At 41.1% G+C, this 17,923-nt stretch overlaps 1 protein-coding gene across 1 annotated transcript in view; it reads right to left on the bottom strand.

The window, feature by feature from the left end:
* Positions 1-1,613: 1,613 nt before the first annotated feature.
* Positions 1,614-17,923, bottom strand: part of LOC110986883 (complement C3-like) — a 60,666-nt gene continuing 44,356 nt past the window's right edge. The window contains exons 21-39 of the mRNA XM_022249155.2: positions 16,092-16,203; positions 14,937-15,041; positions 14,032-14,220; positions 13,533-13,611; positions 12,507-12,669; positions 12,047-12,121; positions 11,101-11,269; positions 10,218-10,426; positions 9,645-9,806; positions 8,290-8,358; positions 6,926-7,065; positions 6,284-6,371; positions 6,008-6,082; positions 5,458-5,563; positions 5,105-5,194; positions 4,300-4,389; positions 3,977-4,060; positions 3,210-3,351; positions 1,614-2,930 (exon numbers count right to left, since the gene is read on the bottom strand). Of these exons, the coding sequence (XP_022104847.2) occupies positions 2,786-2,930; positions 3,210-3,351; positions 3,977-4,060; positions 4,300-4,389; positions 5,105-5,194; positions 5,458-5,563; positions 6,008-6,082; positions 6,284-6,371; positions 6,926-7,065; positions 8,290-8,358; positions 9,645-9,806; positions 10,218-10,426; positions 11,101-11,269; positions 12,047-12,121; positions 12,507-12,669; positions 13,533-13,611; positions 14,032-14,220; positions 14,937-15,041; positions 16,092-16,203 (2,292 nt within the window). The 3' untranslated portion in view covers positions 1,614-2,785. The remainder of the gene's footprint in view (positions 2,931-3,209; positions 3,352-3,976; positions 4,061-4,299; positions 4,390-5,104; positions 5,195-5,457; positions 5,564-6,007; positions 6,083-6,283; positions 6,372-6,925; positions 7,066-8,289; positions 8,359-9,644; positions 9,807-10,217; positions 10,427-11,100; positions 11,270-12,046; positions 12,122-12,506; positions 12,670-13,532; positions 13,612-14,031; positions 14,221-14,936; positions 15,042-16,091; positions 16,204-17,923) is intronic.

Below are 17,923 nucleotides of genomic sequence, written 5' to 3'. Positions count from 1 at the left end.
TCTCAGCTCCGTACAAACATATCGATAGCGATTTGATTACTTCAATTTAGCAAATATCCGCAGCTAATAGACATGAATCCATTTGGACAGTAAAACAGTGTGCCCTGCGATACACTGATGGGGCTAACTGCATGTCTCTGCGTGTGACTTGATAAGCATGTAAAGAGCACATGAATGACAAAAAAAGATAGTTGTGCACCAGCTGAAGATCTAGCCCAATAAGCCTTTTGCAGGTTGAAACTGAATCACATCTGGAAGTACTGAGGTATCTGATTACACTTAAACATAACAATTTGAATTCCCCAGACTAAAGCCACTGTTGCTACACCTCGTGATTCGGGCAAGGTTTTGCATAGCGACTACCATCTCTGGAACGGGCTTGTTCCTTTGTGCCCTTCTTATCCATTGAGAACAGTGTATTGTTGCAAAGCGTCTTTATGTGAGTAATCAAAAGCTTGCCTCGAATCCCGAGGTATAGCAACAGTGTCTTTAGTATGGAGAATTCAAATTGTCATTTTCACGTGAATTTAAGGACCCCAGTGTGCCAGATTTTATTCAAAATTAACTCACAAAGCTTATTAACGATTAGGGCCAGGAGTAATGCTTTTATCAGATGTACATGGCTAGCCAACGCTGGACACAATTGTCTTTTAACTTCATGGCTGAAAGCATTAGTAAAGACATTTTGTCTTTTTGGACAATAGTGGAGGGAGGGATGTGGTTTAAGTCTGAGAAACGACTCAAAAGGTGGAATTGGTTTTTACTCGAATAGGCTCGGACACTTCCCGTCCTGGCCCATTGGAACTAAAGAATCTCCACTTCGTCGTTTCTCCAAATTCTCCTTAGCATAAATTGAACTGACGCTTAAAACTATCTCCTCTTACAAAAGTCATAATTTGACACCAATGTGTTAGACGCGTCCTTAATTTCCATGGTAATTTATCCAACAAAATAAGGCCTCGAATCTGTAGCTTTTGGCCTTCAAACCTGTGACTTTGAAGCGAAGTCAACTGCGAGGGTGAATAAGCCGCCGGCTGGATGCCTCGGCTTCGATCAGCAATGCTCTGGTAGGTTTTTCGTTGCTGGAATAGGTATAGCCGTCGTTAGAAGTAAGATTTAGAGCAATATCGGATATGGGTGTTTCTTATAGACACAGAACGCCCAGGCATACCTATTAGTTTTTACCAAGCATCATTTTCAGAAGTTCAGCCGAAGTACCATGTACACCTTATAGCATACCGCCAAACGTAACCTTAGAAAGTTGGATAACAAGTGGTTTATTTGTGATTGTCTGGCAAACTTGGTGGGTTCAAACATGGGCCTGAAACATTTCGGACGACACATTTTCGCAAACGGGCAGAATTCTATCCAACGTTGGTCATAGACAATGACGGCCCCTCGACCGTCGACAGTGTTGACAGGATACAGTGGTGATTGGAGAGCAATGGTGTAGATTACCTTGACCGGGTGATTCTAAAAAATCCTTTTGTTTTCTGTGTACTTCAACCGTTTGTCCGAGAGTTGTCTCCGAGTCGGCAAGGACACACAAGCAGCTGGTGGGGTTGGGACACAGGTTGGATTCCCCCCCCCCAAAAAAAAAATGGAAACAACTCTCTAGCTTCTTGCATTTTTTATTGAGTTAAAAGCAATCACTAAACATTGAGAAATGACAGCAGATAACGATTCTGTTAAAGTCTCAAATGACACTATATTGCATACTGTTTTATGCAACACGAAGCAAACGTCGTTTTTCTCTTTTTCGTCGTATGACTGAGTGAAACGTCTTAATCTTAAGTGACTTTAGACCTGGTGTCCTTACAGGGATAAAAGTAAAATGCGTGTCACCCTTTAGCTCGATTTTTTTTTCTGACAAATGTTTCAACTCCTTACCCATGGAAACCAGGTCACCAAATAATTCCTTCAAAGTAAGATTTCGTACTGACTGATGAAGTCATTTATTCGCTGCATGCAGGCTTTCTTGTGTGAGCCAGACACTGTGACGCCATTGGTACAAATGACAACTAACTTCAAGGAAAATAATTCGCCAATACCTTTCTTAACACTTCAGGTCTGATGAAGTTTACGTGCTAATCAATTATGATTACATGTCAGCTTAACAAATATATGAAGTAAGGCTGAAAAAAATTAACAATTCAAAATTTAAATGCACTTCAAAAATGATATCATTTCCAGTCCCCTCAAACACATTTGCCGAAACTTATGTGCAAGTAAGTTTTGACTCACCTAAAACAACGTAGGAAAAAATCATGCCATCAAGAAGTGTTGTTCTTATATAGGTCCCGAGTAAATGAGAAAAGAAAGCGGTGTACCCCAAGATATTGAAAAAAAATGCATTAAGTAAAACGTCACAAAACGTCTGGTTTGCTCCTGTAGCCTTGAAGAAGATTTTTCTTTTGACATATGAATAGCTTGAAATCTCAATTTTATATGAAAACTTCTCTATTGACAGCAGATTTTAAAAATAATACGCTATACATTATAAAAAAAAAACGACAAGACTGAACTCTCGATTTTTAAAACATTACAGTTCATGCATGCTATGATAGTTACACGTGCCATACTAATGAAACACAGCAAGGAACCGAGTTGTATCCAAGTCAGTCGCACGCTTAGGTGTTTGCCAATAACCATCGAGTTGGTGCACCGTCAACATGCGATTCTCACGCTCAACTTGCCTTGAAAAATGTCAAAAATGCCTTTCTGGAAGTTTTTTGGAAGATTTCTCGACCATGTAGCATGCGGCTGACTACAGGGTGACGGGCGTTTAAGTACCGCATCCCTCACCAGTGAGCAACTGCCGCTTCAGTTCCACGAGTTTCTCGACTATCCGTTTCCATTTGCCTCTTGTTGACTGTTGCTGAGTGGGATATTTATAGAAGAACATCCTTTCATCGATTACATAGGTGAACCTGTCAAGCACAAAGAAAACCGAAACCTATGAGCAACCAACCTAGGCCAACCACTGAAAAGCACAATACGCAATGTCTCCCTAAAAGAGCCACAGTCCTTTAAAAAAGTACATCCAGACTGCAGGCCGGAGAACACCCCCCACCGATAGCGGGAACACTGTCTGAAATATCGCACACTATAAAAAACACCAGCCAGAAACAATGTATCCCCTATCACCTAAAAGCACTCTCATGGGTACGATTTCCTTGAAAACCACGTTACAATGCACAGGTACTCACACTTCCTGTCCCATGTCATCTTTAGTTGGTAATCCTCCGCTGCCAATCAGCAGGTATTTCAGTCCTTCCTCAAGGTTGGGAGTTTCACAGGTTTTGCTCTTTACGAACGTTCGCGTGGTATCTTCCACCACGTCATCCAGCCCTAATAATGATCAGCGTACAATGAGGCGGTAGAGTTACAGCACATCTAAGTAAGCTGAATACTAAATGTTCATTACGAAAGAAATGCCGTATTTAGAAATACTCTTAGGGCTTTACCTCTGGCATGAAATACTTTGTTGAAGCAGACTATGTTCCAATCTTTTTCTATTTATAAACCTAATTTCTCGGGGAGACTATATTTCAATTTCACCCAAACGTCCTGCCCAAGCTCATTTTTAAAGCAATACTTTTCAAAAGAACCTTTTCAGTGCAACTTTTTCTATAAGGAACTTTAAGCACTGACACCACGTCGTAAACAATATCTGTGTGCTATTCTGGATTGTGAACCTTCAGATTGCAGTTGAAAATGTCAGGAAACAGGAAACACGGCTGATGCAATGAGACATTTTACATTCTACGCTAGAATATTTTCGTGGACAGAAGAGTGCAGGAAACGACAAGTTACAATACTCAAACCCTTGACATCATCCGTCTCAAACAATGCGGCAAATGCAACTTAATCACCTGTTGTCCTTTACTTCGAGGGCACTTTCTGATAACCTCTTCGTTTTTAAAAACCTAGAAGACAAATTAATATTCCCCGAAGCGTCTTAAAAAATCCCCACCTTGCTTGAGAGGAGCTCTAATTCTCATTGTGTAGAATTTGAAATTGCCTTTATCCACCACACCGTCCACGATTACATCGTACGCTAATGGAGTAAAAGAAGTGGAAAGAATGTTATTTACAGCCGAGTTTATTGAAGTAAGGACATTACTCTGCTCAAATGCTGATGGCAACATAGATTGCTGAATACACACATGTCAAAGTGACATTTTTCCTCAACCAAATGTCCATTTTCCTGCTTCTTTTTAAACAAACAATAAAGACGAATGATAACAGAGCCTACATTCAACTCCGAGACAAAAAAACTTCCATAGCAGCACTCACCAAAATGGGCCTGGGATGCACATGCCATTTGTTTCAGGTTGTAAACGTTATAGTCACGTGATTTGTCCGTCGGGTCAGGCGCGCACTTTCCTGTTTGAACAAAAAACGGGGCTTCTAATAACTCCAGGAATTTACTCAATTTAATTCTTTGCTTTGCCACTTCTATATTTAAAAAAGGGAAAATGAACGGGGTAAACCATCATTTTTATTGTTTAAAGACGATTTAAAATGATATTATGCCTTAAACAGTTTCATTTTCACCTCTAACGCAAATTCTGCTAAATTCAGTACTAAATGGGGCCTTTTTTCTTCGCTTTATAATTGATTAATGTCTAATGTGAATTGGCTGTGTTTTAATTTCTCCTCTGTGTTAAATCTAATGTAATACACAAGAGAAATAAAAGACCCGGAGTTGGGGGGAAGGGGCTGGATTATTTCACCAAGCTAATTTCGAATCCTCGGTCTGTCGATGGGAATGGTGCTCCTAATTCTTTCATGTACTTGTAAGAAAAATATACTCCTCCCAATCGAAAACTGAAATCCCAAACCTACCACTGGCGTGCGATTGTGTCACAGCTAGAGTAGCCTGCATTATAAAAAACGCTTGCTTCCTTGACTGTGCCTTCTCTTTGAACAAGGCATCCAGTAACCAAAAGTGTAACGTGGCAAATGCGTTGCAAAACGTGAGGGAGTGAACATGTAGATAAGACGCATGATCGGGTGGTGGGATTCACTATTCTCTGGTATGTTTTTTTTCCGAAAAATCAAACGAAACTTAGTAAACGTCGATTAAAAAAGAGCTCACCTGCGGCACACACACAAGTGTCTCCCTTGCACAATGTCCCTAGCATGGCGGAGCCTTCTTTGGGACTTATGAACTTCACACACTCCTCGGCTTTATCAAAGAGTTAAAAGATAATGTTTGGTGAGTATTTGGAAACATGACTTGAAATGTCAAACGGACAGTAAAGAAAATGAATGTCTCTAGGAAGGAGAAGCTTCTACACTGAACCTCGTCCAAGTGTGTTGCTTGATCGACACACGATACACATGGTGATTTCAGGTCAAGGCTGCCCATGTGAGATACTTGAGCACGTCCAATTTAATTGGTTCAAGCGGAAAATACTCAAACTTTGATGGGCGTCAATTCATACTTACTTGGATTGTAGTAGTCATATACGTGGACTGCGACAGGTTGGACCTTACCCACTTCAAACTTGCGTTCAGAGCGGAATCGGATGCGCGTCGTTTCCAACCCATGGATCTACCAGGAATAAAAAAGAATCGAAACCAATTGATACATTTACTAAGTTGACACATTTTTTTGCGATAATGGATATTACCTTCTTCTTGTGCAGTTACAAAGAGGTAAAATTTGCTCTTTTTTCTGGAACTGCAAACATATTTTTAAAGATGGATTTCTGTTGGTGGTTTCTTAACTGCTCCTTGTCCTTTCATTTTGGATCACTCGCACATCAAATTGCATCTCAAAACTCTTTCTTATCCGGGACGGAAAAACCTTGTTTCCACCTAGCTCGGAAAGCTTTGCTCAGGGTGAACACAACCTGCCTGATGAGGACCTGCTTTGCTCTGAGGTTAACACAAAGATGTTGGCACATCCAGGCAGGTCAGGCTGCTCTAACGATAACTGGTGGTATCAGATGAACGTCCCATGTGAAATCAGTTTGGCCATTGTGACACCACTTACCTCTTCAAAGTAGAAAACGACCGAGTGATCTGTCGTCTCATATCGTTGGATCTGGCCATCACTGTTTTCCATCTCCTATGGGCACAGAATCAATAAGAGGAAATAAACGGAGTAGATAAAATGAAAAGAAACATGCTAAATTCTGCAACGCTTATTTCATTGTTGAAAAAAAGAAATTTACGTATTCTGTCTATATCAGCAAGTTTAGAAACATGGTAAACAGTGTGATTAAGAAACTTGATACAAAACGTTTCATTGAGGAGGGACGTCCCTCACCCTTTCCAAGTCTTCCTCAACCGCGGTGTAGCCGGTGAACAGGCCAACTTCTAAAATAGCCATACCCGTATTCTCGCCTTGTAGGTACCTGGAAAACGAATCTGTCATATTAGTGTGCGAATATTGCCACAGTCAACAAGGCTTAGCAAAGATACATGGGCATACAGTATTCACCTACACATTTCTGACATCCGCAGAGAAACACTCGAACTGGACTTTCCCCTTCAGGTTTCCTTTTCAACTTTGCAACCGTCAACAACCTCGACCTGCTTCTCGGCACAAGAATTGGAAAGAACCCCTCTCTCGCAGTGGGTTCATCTGCACTTAATTGTAAATGTTTACATGCAGCTAGCATTATGTGGTTTGATGTATCAGCAATAACCAGTTTTTATAGTGAACCGGGTGAACCAGTTCCCGACTAAAATTTACGAGGAGGGTTGCTCCTTTAATTGAGGTCTAACATAACATATAAGGCAGAGACTTTGGACAGCAGATTGTATCTTGGAATATCGAAAAGGTTCCTTGTACAAATGTTACAACATTTTCATTTGAACATTCGTTTTCATTTTTCTTTCAGTTCTGCTTATACCTATCCGGAGTACTTGCCAACAGAATTGTTGTAATAGCCAACAATTGTTATACCTCACTTGTATGTCGTACGAAAAGTATTCCTTATCATCGTTCTCTTGGAGATCGACCTGAGGGTTCTCATCCTCGTTGATCTCCAGCTCAAATTCACAGTCTTCTATGTCGGGCTCAGGGGTGTAGTATGTAGCTTCAAACTAAAAAAAAAAAGGTTGTAAGCAGCTAAAAATATAGATCTTCAAGCTTACCGGTAATCATAGGTTGTTTCGAAGAAGCTCTAGATAACCTCCCACAGCACAGACATATCCGTTTATAATTGCAAGATATTCATTTTAAATCACGTCTCGTACCTGAAATGCTTCGCGATTTTAGTTTCTTTCTGAAGAAAAATTAATGAACAGTGAGCAAAGAGCTGCACTTAGGGAAATTCGTATACGAAACACTTTACAACACGATAACACTAGTGGTATGGCACCTATAGTCTCTTGTATTGGCACCTATAGTCTCTTGTATGGCACATATAGTCTCTCGTATTTTAAAGCTACAAATCGAAACGAGTATCAGGACACTGATGGTCTGAAGCTAGACGATTCACGGCACCAACCTCCCCTAATTACAAAACCAGATGCTTATGAAACTTTAATTATGATACCAGACATATTACACTAATCTCAATACAGTTTTGAAGTGTTATACATGCGCAACGCATTCATGCCTGAGGACAACACAGACGTAAATACAGGAGGGGAATATACCCCCACCTTTTGACCAGGGGGATGGGCGATTGAATCAACCCCGACACTTTTTGTGCTGAGAAGTTTAGGTACATTGTGAAGAATTTTTTGGACCTCCTAACAATCAAAATGTATTTGTAAATGTTATCCCTCAAAAAGGGAGCACGTTTAAAAAAAAGGCCATGAATATGCCGATTTGAAATTTGGTTCTGCAGATGTATATCGGTAGCATGAACATCAAACTCAAACGCATATGGTCTGAGCACCCCCGCCCCCTAATTCCTGACACATTACGAGTGACTCATGATAGTGCCCCCCAAGAAGTGAGAAATAGGTTTGCGGGTACACCATGGAATCAATCTCTTTTTGGGCGAGGTGTGGTTCTGAAAAGAACCGGTGAGTATTCTGGCCGTCCTCAGGAGAGGACCTATTGCTCAGTTCGCAACGCGTTGACCAATCGCAGTGCGCAGAATTTGTCGACCCTTTCCAAACGCGCCTCGAGTCGACAGATTTCGCGCACTGTGATTGGTCAACGTGTTGCAAACTCTTGGAGGCGCACTACTGTGAATCGCCCCTATTGATACCACTGCAGCAAAATATCGTACAAAGCCATTTGGAATAGTATTACCGAATAAAATTAGAGTCATGAACAGACGCACGGCCGACTCACTCTGGAAGGAAACTTACTTTGAACTGGCCCAAGCCTGATCCCGATGAAGTGACATACACATTGAGCTCCCGGCTGCTTTCAGGAACCTAAGTAAACACACAATTCACTTGTAGTAATAAAACAATGGTTTGGAGTGGGTTATGTGGGGTGGGTCGTCAGGAATGGTTGTTGGGCCAGGGTTTAAAAGTTGTTGGCAGATGTTGTGTATGTTTTTAACTTGGTCTTTTTGTCTTCTCGCTACATGCAGTTGTCTTTGTTGTTATTGTTGTCATATTTGTTATGCTTTTTTTATAGTGTGCCCCAAAGAGTTTGCGACGAATTGGCCAATCACAATGCGCTAAATTTGTCGACCCTTTCCAAACGCGCATTGGGTAGACAGACTTCAGGCATTATAATTGGCTGTTGCATTGCAAACTCTTGGAGGCGCACTACTGTGAATCGCCCGTTGTATCTGTGCATTTATTTTAGGCATTATGGTTTTAGATGTTTTTAATTACGATGTTTTCCGTATCTTATGATTCTAAGGTTCTTGTACAAGTACATATTTTGTTGATCTATTTTTACTGGATTTTTAATATACACAGTACATTTGAATTTATTTTCAATGAAATTTGCGCTTTTTAAATTAATAAATTATTATCAGTATTTTTATTATCAATTCAGTGGTTTTAGCCATACAAAAATTAAACCATTTTGATACGCATGAAGCAAGATTTATAGATTTTGATCTGCTTACACTCGTTTGATTTGTTTCCGTTTAAATAAGGAGTTCTCGTATTTGTAATGCGAGTTTCACCTCATAGTAATACTGTTGGCCTCCCAAGAACTAAAGTATCACACTAAACTACAGGTAAAGAATAGACACTGACAATGCCCTAAAAGTTTACTACTCTAAAATACTACGGCTTACTACTCTAAAATATTGCATCCTAACCAATGAATTCCACGAAACCCCCCCTACAATATTAACGAATACTTGGACATCAGAAATTACCACAATACAACAAAACACATGGCTGTTGCGTTAAGAATTGCGAAGTAAGTTAAAATGATAGATGAAGCTGTCAAGTAAGTGTACAAATTTATTACTTTGTTGGATGAATGCGTTTTCTACGTGAATATACCTGATGTAGTTAGGACTCCTGCTGTACTGAACTGAACTCTTTTAAGGTAATTAGCTCATCCCCGATGAGTCATATATTTTAATTACAAATATGTCCTCATTTCAAACCCCTTAAAGGCTAAAGACACCGAATGCAAAGATTACACTGCAGTTGTAGCCAAACTACAGGTACCGTGATCTCCCTACAGGCAAGTCAGTCTTTGTAACTTGACTGATTGAAGAGCGTTTGCTATTTAGCGACCAACTCACACGAAGGGCTTCGGCCCGGCGCACCAAAGCATCGTCCGCGGTCAACTCGAAGTTTTGATCAAAGTCACTCTGCTCACACTTGACTGTGCACTCAATATTGACTTCATATTGTTGCACTCTGTAGGCGTATTCTGACAAAGCCTGAAGAGCCATAACCGTGTCCTGAAACCAGAAAGAGAGAAAGTCTTTTGTGCGAACCCATAAACCTAATTGGATTTCTAACAAAATTGCTCAACAAAGGTTTCATTGTTGTGGTGAATGAATTGAGGTATTGTGCATTGCACCTGTTGCATACAAATGTCTTTCTCTTGATGGACAGCGTAGAAAAAAAGTCACCAAAAATTATCAAAGATATGGTCAAGTGGGTATTAAAGAAGCATGTGTTTATTGCTTTATGATGCGCCATGTCATTCTGTATAAGCAAGAATGTATGTCACAACAGAAAGCTACATTTTATGAAGCAAACCAACCTATGCACGATGGCAAAATGTTTATTTCTGTTCATTTTAACCATGCGAATCTTCTTGGCTTAACAGTCATGGCGACTGCCAATGGCTTCTGGGATATCCTTACCTGCGTGGACACGAACCCTCCATTGTAGTTCTCCTGATTACTCAGCCAGTTCACAATAGCGTGCGTGTACGGGATGTCGTCTACTGTGAGCAGTGCGAGCAAGGCGTAGCTGGTAGTCTCAACCTCGATGGCCTTCGGTCGATAGCTATACCAGTAAGGCTTCTGGCCACCACCGAACGAGGAGTCGTCCGCCGCCCAGTAACGAGAGCCTGTGACCACACAAAAAGGAATTATGTCCTTTTAAGGATAACCTTACTGAGCGGTCGTTCTGTAAAGAGTCTAGAAGCTGCGTGCGCACGCCAGCAGTAATTAAGACACAGCACCAATGTGAACACACTTGTGTTTACTCTGAGTGTAACAAATAAACAAACCAGAATATTAAGCCTTAGTGGGAAATGGGAATGCTTCACTTCACAAGGGGCTCGGGCTACAGTGATCGGTGGTAGGTGTCTGTGCCCGGTCTGTGAGCCAGTGTAATCTTGTAGAAACAATGAAAAAAAGTGCATTTTATGTAAAATAAAAAATTGTGAGAGATAGTAAACAACCTCTATGGTTGTCAACCCCACGAGCATTAAGTTGTTACATTAACTTCAAACCAAGGTGATGTACAAGTCACTTCAACAGATTCCTAGGTAATTCCAAACCACAGTCCAGTAATTCATGGCCTTACGGCTGCGGTTGTAAACAAATAGCGATAGGAAACAATCGGCTTGATCCAATCGCACCGTGATGTGGTGTGCTAGCAGTGTATGTAACATCTGGAATGGCGTATAAACCTGATCATGGCACTGGTTCCTGATTATTTACCCAGTGGAACAGCGTAAAACTAGCTGAAGTTCTAAGAGGAAGCAATTATGTAGGCCTACCTGACTAACTGTCTTACCTCCAGCGTATGTAGCACGATCCTTGAGCATGCTTATGGCCTCTCCTGCCTTATCGCTGTTGGCGAGAGCCAAAGCATATGCCGTGATGGCAATGGCGTATGGGCGTGTTAACTTTTCAAGTTCTTCGCCCAGGAAGGTAGTTGCACGAGCTACAGCATCGTCTTTGTTCTGGTGATAAAACGAAACCCAGGAAGATAACCCAGCATCGGCAGTGATACGTGAGAGTTAAACATTTTTTAAAAGCCCAGAACAACGCTGTAACGGACACACAGGCAACAAATTCTTCAATCACATCATTAGCACTGATACATTACATGACTGGTAAAGGTTGACGGTGGGCACGTGGACTTGTTTTCAGTGTACGCAGACGCAACACCAACCGACTCATACGACAATTTTTTTTTCAGTTTGAGTTGAACTAAGGAGGAAGAAACCATCCAGACTTCACAGACGGGGTGGGTTCAGTAGTCCGAAAGTGTAGTACATGTAGTCCAAACCTTTTAATCCCAAGACCAATTCAAATACACAAAACTTTCAACCTCCTTGGTGCTCTTCAGTTTCATATCTCAGAATTATTTATTTACCACATCCAACAGCGGAGGGATCGCCATTATGCATTAGGGTGGAGAATAGACTTGGTAGAGCTCATTTACATGTACAGGCGTCCAAACAGTGGTACGATACACAGTTCCGCGAATGCGTAATAATATGGTGCCTTACGGTATCCCGCAGATGCATAGGAAGAAGTCTGCTATGGCTGATCAATACAGAACATCAGCACTGACGGGGGTTTGCCTTTCTTCGATTGTCGTATCCATTGGTTGTTGACGGCAAGAATAAATGTCAGCTACCTCGCGGAATTTGGTCCAGTTTATTTAAAATACGTAATCCTACTCAAAGTGGGAATTAGGCCAAAGCAGACAAAAATGATAGGTGAAAACTCACAAAGGTATCGCATTCGCATTCCAAGAGAGAGATGAGAACATATGCAGTCAGTGAAGCTTTGCCCTGGACACCTCCCTGCAGAAAACGATCGGAGTAATGAGCATGAGTGTATCTTTATTGGCATTAAAAAGTACAAATGCGCTCTGCTGAAAAACAGCTATAGGTGCTACAGCCAGCCTCAGCATTAGATGTACCGCTTTCGTGGTAAAGTATAATTAAGAGAATGTTTCACAGCACAGGTACCGCGCCAGGTGCTGCATATCTGAATCACCTTACTTTGAAATTTGTAAAAAGCGCAAAACGTGTATGCAAGCTGCGGTATGTGTTGTCAGCTCATTAAAAGATGCAGTATCCCCAGGCATCCCTAGATTGTGCCGTATAGTTTGGCCAGTGACGCTTGGACGTGCTGAAAACCATATTCTCTGTGATCAGCGTGAGGTGGCGGTAGCATTATACTCACGGTCATCTCTCTGTGGTGCACTCTGTAAGTCTCACTAAACGAACCGTCGTCTTGACTCTGCGTCTGAGTTATCAGCCATTCCATTGCCTTACAGATTATTCTCTCATCGACAAAGGTAAACTCTTTCGCCTTGCAGAAGACCTTCGCAACAAAAGCTGTTAACCTATAATTCGCATGCAAAAAGCACATAACGTAAAGGTAGGCCTGAGTCAATTCGAATAATTCACTATTTCAATATTCGACCTTCAACCTGACTGAATATCTGAATATTAGGCGGATTGTTGATGAACAAACCATATAATATTACAAAATCAGTTGCAATAACGTACACAACTGTACATTATGATCAACATAATAGCTTCTCTCTTCTAGGGGAGCATCGAGCCACGATTTAGCATGATTTAACAGACATTTTTTTTTCTTTTCCTGTTGAAAATTTCTATTCCTTTTAGATTTTTAATGAGTATTTATTTTTTGAATTGTAAGATACATTATTCAGTCGATTTTCATTTGAATCTACTTGAAACAAACCTCCACAGAGCGCTTTTTCTAATTTAAAACAAAGGAAAATTCTCCCTTTCATGAATTTTGCTTTCGAGAAAAAAATCTAATTCGGAGAATAATATTCGAAAATTTGATAGTCATCGAATATTTGGATATTCGGCCCAGCCCTACGTAAGGGGCATAGAAACAAGGGCTAGTGACTTTTATACATGCATATTCGCTTGAGTTTAGTCTGCATATACCAAAGTACCAGACAACTAATAAAGAAAGTAACTGAGAAGTTCGACATTATCATAGCGGAGCAACAGTATAAGGAAGACTTGAGAGATCGGCTGTTGCGGTCAGTCAGAACGACTCTAGCACGTTGGTTTCATGAATTGGACAAGGTGCAGGTGTAGCCCAGCTAGGCATTGGCAAATGCGATTTTCAAAACTCTGATACTCTACAGGCACCCTTACTTTTGAAAAAGCAAGCGATGGATATAGTAATGGATGATGTGGAAATTTTAATGCATAATATTACCATGTGCTGCTATCGTAATTTGATGGCCAGACAGAAAACGACCCGTCGTCTTTACGGAAAGTAAGCTCACGTTGAACTCCTAAAAAAGACCAATCACAAACATTCTACGTAATAGGTATCATTTGAGCAAACTGATTATTACAAGAAAAATGAACCCTATAATCCATCACACTTGCCTTGAATGTCCTGCACACTGACAGGAAAAATGTCGTTTTCTTATGAAGTTGTACCCTTTGGTTAGTTTATGCATTGCACATTGAAATCTACATGCATTTGGATTCCAAATGTCCAACATGTCCTATTAATGCTTGGGCCCCCTCTCATCAGAAGACCGTTTCGCTTTATCAGGGAAACTTCTCACTTAAGAATGTTTTTAATGGTGTCACAGCTGACAAAACTATCCTTTGAGTCCACTCATAAATTGAGAGTGCATTTCAACGTGGACATAGTGCATAACTAATCCCGGGTGTAATTTTAAACAACTAAAGAGCCGTCTCACCGTCTGCTATGTACTGCCGTGAGGCGGTCTCCAAGTTGGCAGTGAACTGATCAGTGTTTTTCAGATAGGTGTAGACGTAGACATTGGGCCCCAGCCTGAGCATGGTCTGCTCCCCGCAGCCTGTGGGGATCCTCAATAGTTTGTCCAGGCCTCCCAGTACAGTTTCAACGACGCTTCCCAGCACGTTACCTGGTAAAAATCAGTCAACATTCTTTAAAGTATACAAAAAATGGGAGGGCGAAGCAACTGAGCAAGGAAAACCCTCTAACTGTATTATACTTATTACACAAGTGACACCTTTCACTGGTTATTTGGCGCGTAATTTTGAAGCAATTATTCCCGCGCGTAAGGATTATGTGATTTTTGCTAGTCATTGGAGGATGGCTATTTCAGCAGGCCAGCCAGTCAAATGCTGTGTGCATATTTTGAGAGTGCATAAACAAACATGTCAAGTAATCAGGGATTTTTGGTCATTGATTAGCCTAGGGAACTGGCAAAATGTGATGAAATGGACATGTCCTTTCAAAATAGGTGTCCCAGAATGTTTTTCTATTGATTACATATCATCAACACTGCTGTTCATTCTCAAAAAGGTTCATTTTTGCACACATTAAAACTGCTTTCAACGCAGGTTGGACTCAGGGTCTTGACTGCTCTTACTAATTTATAGTGAACGGTTTATACTTCTGGCAAATGCGAGATAGAAGCGAATTTGACGTCACGACAGAATTGCAGCGACACTTAGCTCGAGTTGAAATGTGCTCATCTTTTGCGAAGTCGCAGTGCGCCTATTTTATCTGACGTCACAAATTCGCATTCGTGTGTGCTTTCGCGCGAAGCAAGAAACGGCCTCAACTGATTTTCAAAGAGAGTGTGCACTGGAATGGAGTAACAAAACCACCTACCGATTAGACTCATTCGGGCGCGTTGGGTGCCGGGGATTGCTGCTCCGTTGATTGTGTACCGAATGGCGTCCACCTGCTTCTCTTCTCCCACGTTACCCCATTGCTCTGAATCGCAAATCCATTGTCAAAATATGTAGTTCAAAACATGAGGATTACAGGTTCGGAGTTGCTTCACCCCTGTTCAGGATTTTTAGTACCTCTCAAAAACAAGTGTAATTTTAGATGGCAAGAAGTGAGAATGAAAACGTAAATGCAAGGGAGGGATTAACGGATTAACGAGACGTATACATTCTGCCACACAGTAGCCACTTTTAGTTTGGGTAGTGGATATTTAGCCGTTGCCAGCAAACTTAACAACGTTTTGCCAGGCATATGTGCAGTTACTGTTTTTTTTTTACTTTATCAAGATACTGTGACAAATCTCAGTTTGGTTCTGAGTCAACATTGTCGTTGGTGACTTCGTATTCACAAGGTGTCAATCAGGCCATTTCATAATTTTGGACCTTTTCTCCTTGAAACACGCCTCCAAACCCAAGTAATTAAATGTTTGAGTCAAGTTCACTACACCACTGACTTTACTTGGAATCTGGTGATAATATAATAACCGTTATAGCCTAACTCGTTTCTAAGCATCAAGGGCGCTGTCCACTTGTAGCTGGCTTCTTAAATGTGCTGGTGACAGCTAATTAAATATCCACTGTCTTCAGTTTTCATGTAACACATACCCATTAACTAGTAAAGTCCCGACAGTTGATAAGCTGTTGTAGGTGAGAGAGAGATAGCATTCTATGAATACAGGTAGGCCCTAACGCTTTACGAGGTCCAGTATCCTTCAGCTTTGAAACAAGTCCGATATTACTGTGTCTGTTAATGCTCTGGACTATTAACAGTCCACAACCTTAGCACTTCCAGTGATACGAAGGGCGTGTCTACAAACTCCCACAACTTACACTTGGAACAGGCAAAGACCATTTGCACAGCATTTATACAGGTAAGTCAAAGTATGACTAATGCAGATTACTGAACCTGGATTGATGCTGGTAGAAAAGGCATTAACAATCGTACCTCAAGGGCATCAGGAATCCTCAATCTGGCCTTTGAGTATTCCAATGTGAGGGACAAATGCAAAATAGTATGGGGACAGGTATATCTTACGTCTGTGCTCGTAGAACAGATCTTCGCCTCCATTCGTGCTACTATCTGACCCGCGGGAATTTGCGGGGTCGAGTATTACCGGAACCACAATCTTCTTCTCGAATCCCTCTGGCTGTATGGACCAAAAATAATCCAAACAAAGGGAGGCGTTAAAACCTTGAAACGCTGCATGAGAAGAATAAACTCATTTAAGGTGTGTGTCTGATCAGATCTGGGGCAGCAGATCCAATCTGACAGCTCAAGTCGCAAATCTGATCCGATTTGAGGCAATCTGATGGCCTTTGTAGCTCATTCTAAAAGAGAAACCTGATCCAAATCCAACATAAATACAAACTTACATACACAGGAACTTATCCAATTTCACGGTTCAGCAAGTTTGCTGCAAAAATTAACAAATTGCTTGCCACTGCTAAAGACCTACACATTCAGTTCACGGTCGTGAAATGAGAGATTTTGTTTTTTGTTCTCGTACCTGCAAGAATACCTACGAAACCACCAATATTGAATGACGTAAAACTGCCAGATACCCCATTTAGCCTGGAATGTATGCACTTGCGTTAAGCAGAAAGGCATTGGCAGAACAGCCCATGCTTTGGGAAGAAAATATGCTGAATAGTTTAACGTGAGTGATACCTTCCCATGTGCCCTTCATGCACAGTTAAAGGTCTTAATGGGTGAAACTCGAGTGCTCGTATCATTACTCTATCGAGAAAGACGTGTCGCATTACACCGATTCTACAAGAATTGCATTAGTTGCCTGTTAAGGTCAGAATAATTTAAAACATGCTTTTATTTGTCTATAAGGTCACTCCATGGTCTTGCTCCAGCATATATTGATGACTTATTACAATCCCACACGTAGACTTCGATCGAGTAATATGAATCTTCTTAGAGAACCCAGGTCATTTTATTATGGGGAGATCGCTCTTCTTCATGTGCTGCACCTTGTCTTTGGAACAATCTATCCCCTTCTCTCCTGCAGTTTAGGGAGGATCTGAAGGCTCATCTCTTTAATGAGGCACTTAATAAATTTCATTGTATTAGCGCCTTGAGCACTTTGGTGGATTTGTGCGCACTGAAAATCGTCCGTATTATTGTTATTAAAGTACAAGGACCCAAGTCAAGTGAGAGAGGGTTTGGGTTACCATGAAAAAAGTGTTGCTGACGATACAAAGCCATGCCACATATAAGAACGCGTTACTGGTGATGATAGATGGCTTCATGCTTTTTTAACATTTTGAATTTAAAGCAAAGTCAGCTTTGGACAGATTAAAGGTAAGCCTGTAGGATGATCAGTCCAAATTGATATTATACAATATCAAATCTAAACGGACGGAACAAACTTGAACCCAATCCAACCTGATTCCAATCAAGTCTGAAGTGCACATCTTTGAAATGTTTACAAGGTTTGCGGCACTGAACACCACGGAGATCCATCTTTGAAATGGGAAGGGATACAAAATCTGAGAACTGAACAATTGGTGGAGGACTTTTATTGCAGAACGTTTGGTCGAATAGCCTGTACCGATGAAGGTCCAAGGGCGGAGAGCAATGCAATGACCAGAGGAGGAGGTTTATAGATAATGGATTTGGTGCCCCTCTTTCATTTGAACCTTCTAACGCTATCAGGAAAGGGGGCACTCAAGAAAAGAAAGCTTCGAGCCACCGTTAAACTAATCATTCTATGGACCATCCTGTAAATTTGCTGCATTTGACAAATTTCATCTTTTGAAAATCACAGCAAGGTGACAACCTACCATTGCCGAGCATTGAGGTGATTAGAACTTTGGGTGGTTCCAGCCATGTTAAGCGGATTCGAACTTAATCTATGA

The sequence above is a fragment of the Acanthaster planci genome, linkage group LG11, assembly GCF_054643075.1.
Source record: "Acanthaster planci isolate LZ-2023a linkage group LG11, COTS_SCS, whole genome shotgun sequence".
Taxonomy (NCBI): domain Eukaryota; kingdom Metazoa; phylum Echinodermata; class Asteroidea; order Valvatida; family Acanthasteridae; genus Acanthaster; species Acanthaster planci.
The sequence above is the reverse complement of the archived record's forward strand: the minus strand, read 5'-3'. Positions and strand labels throughout refer to the sequence as shown.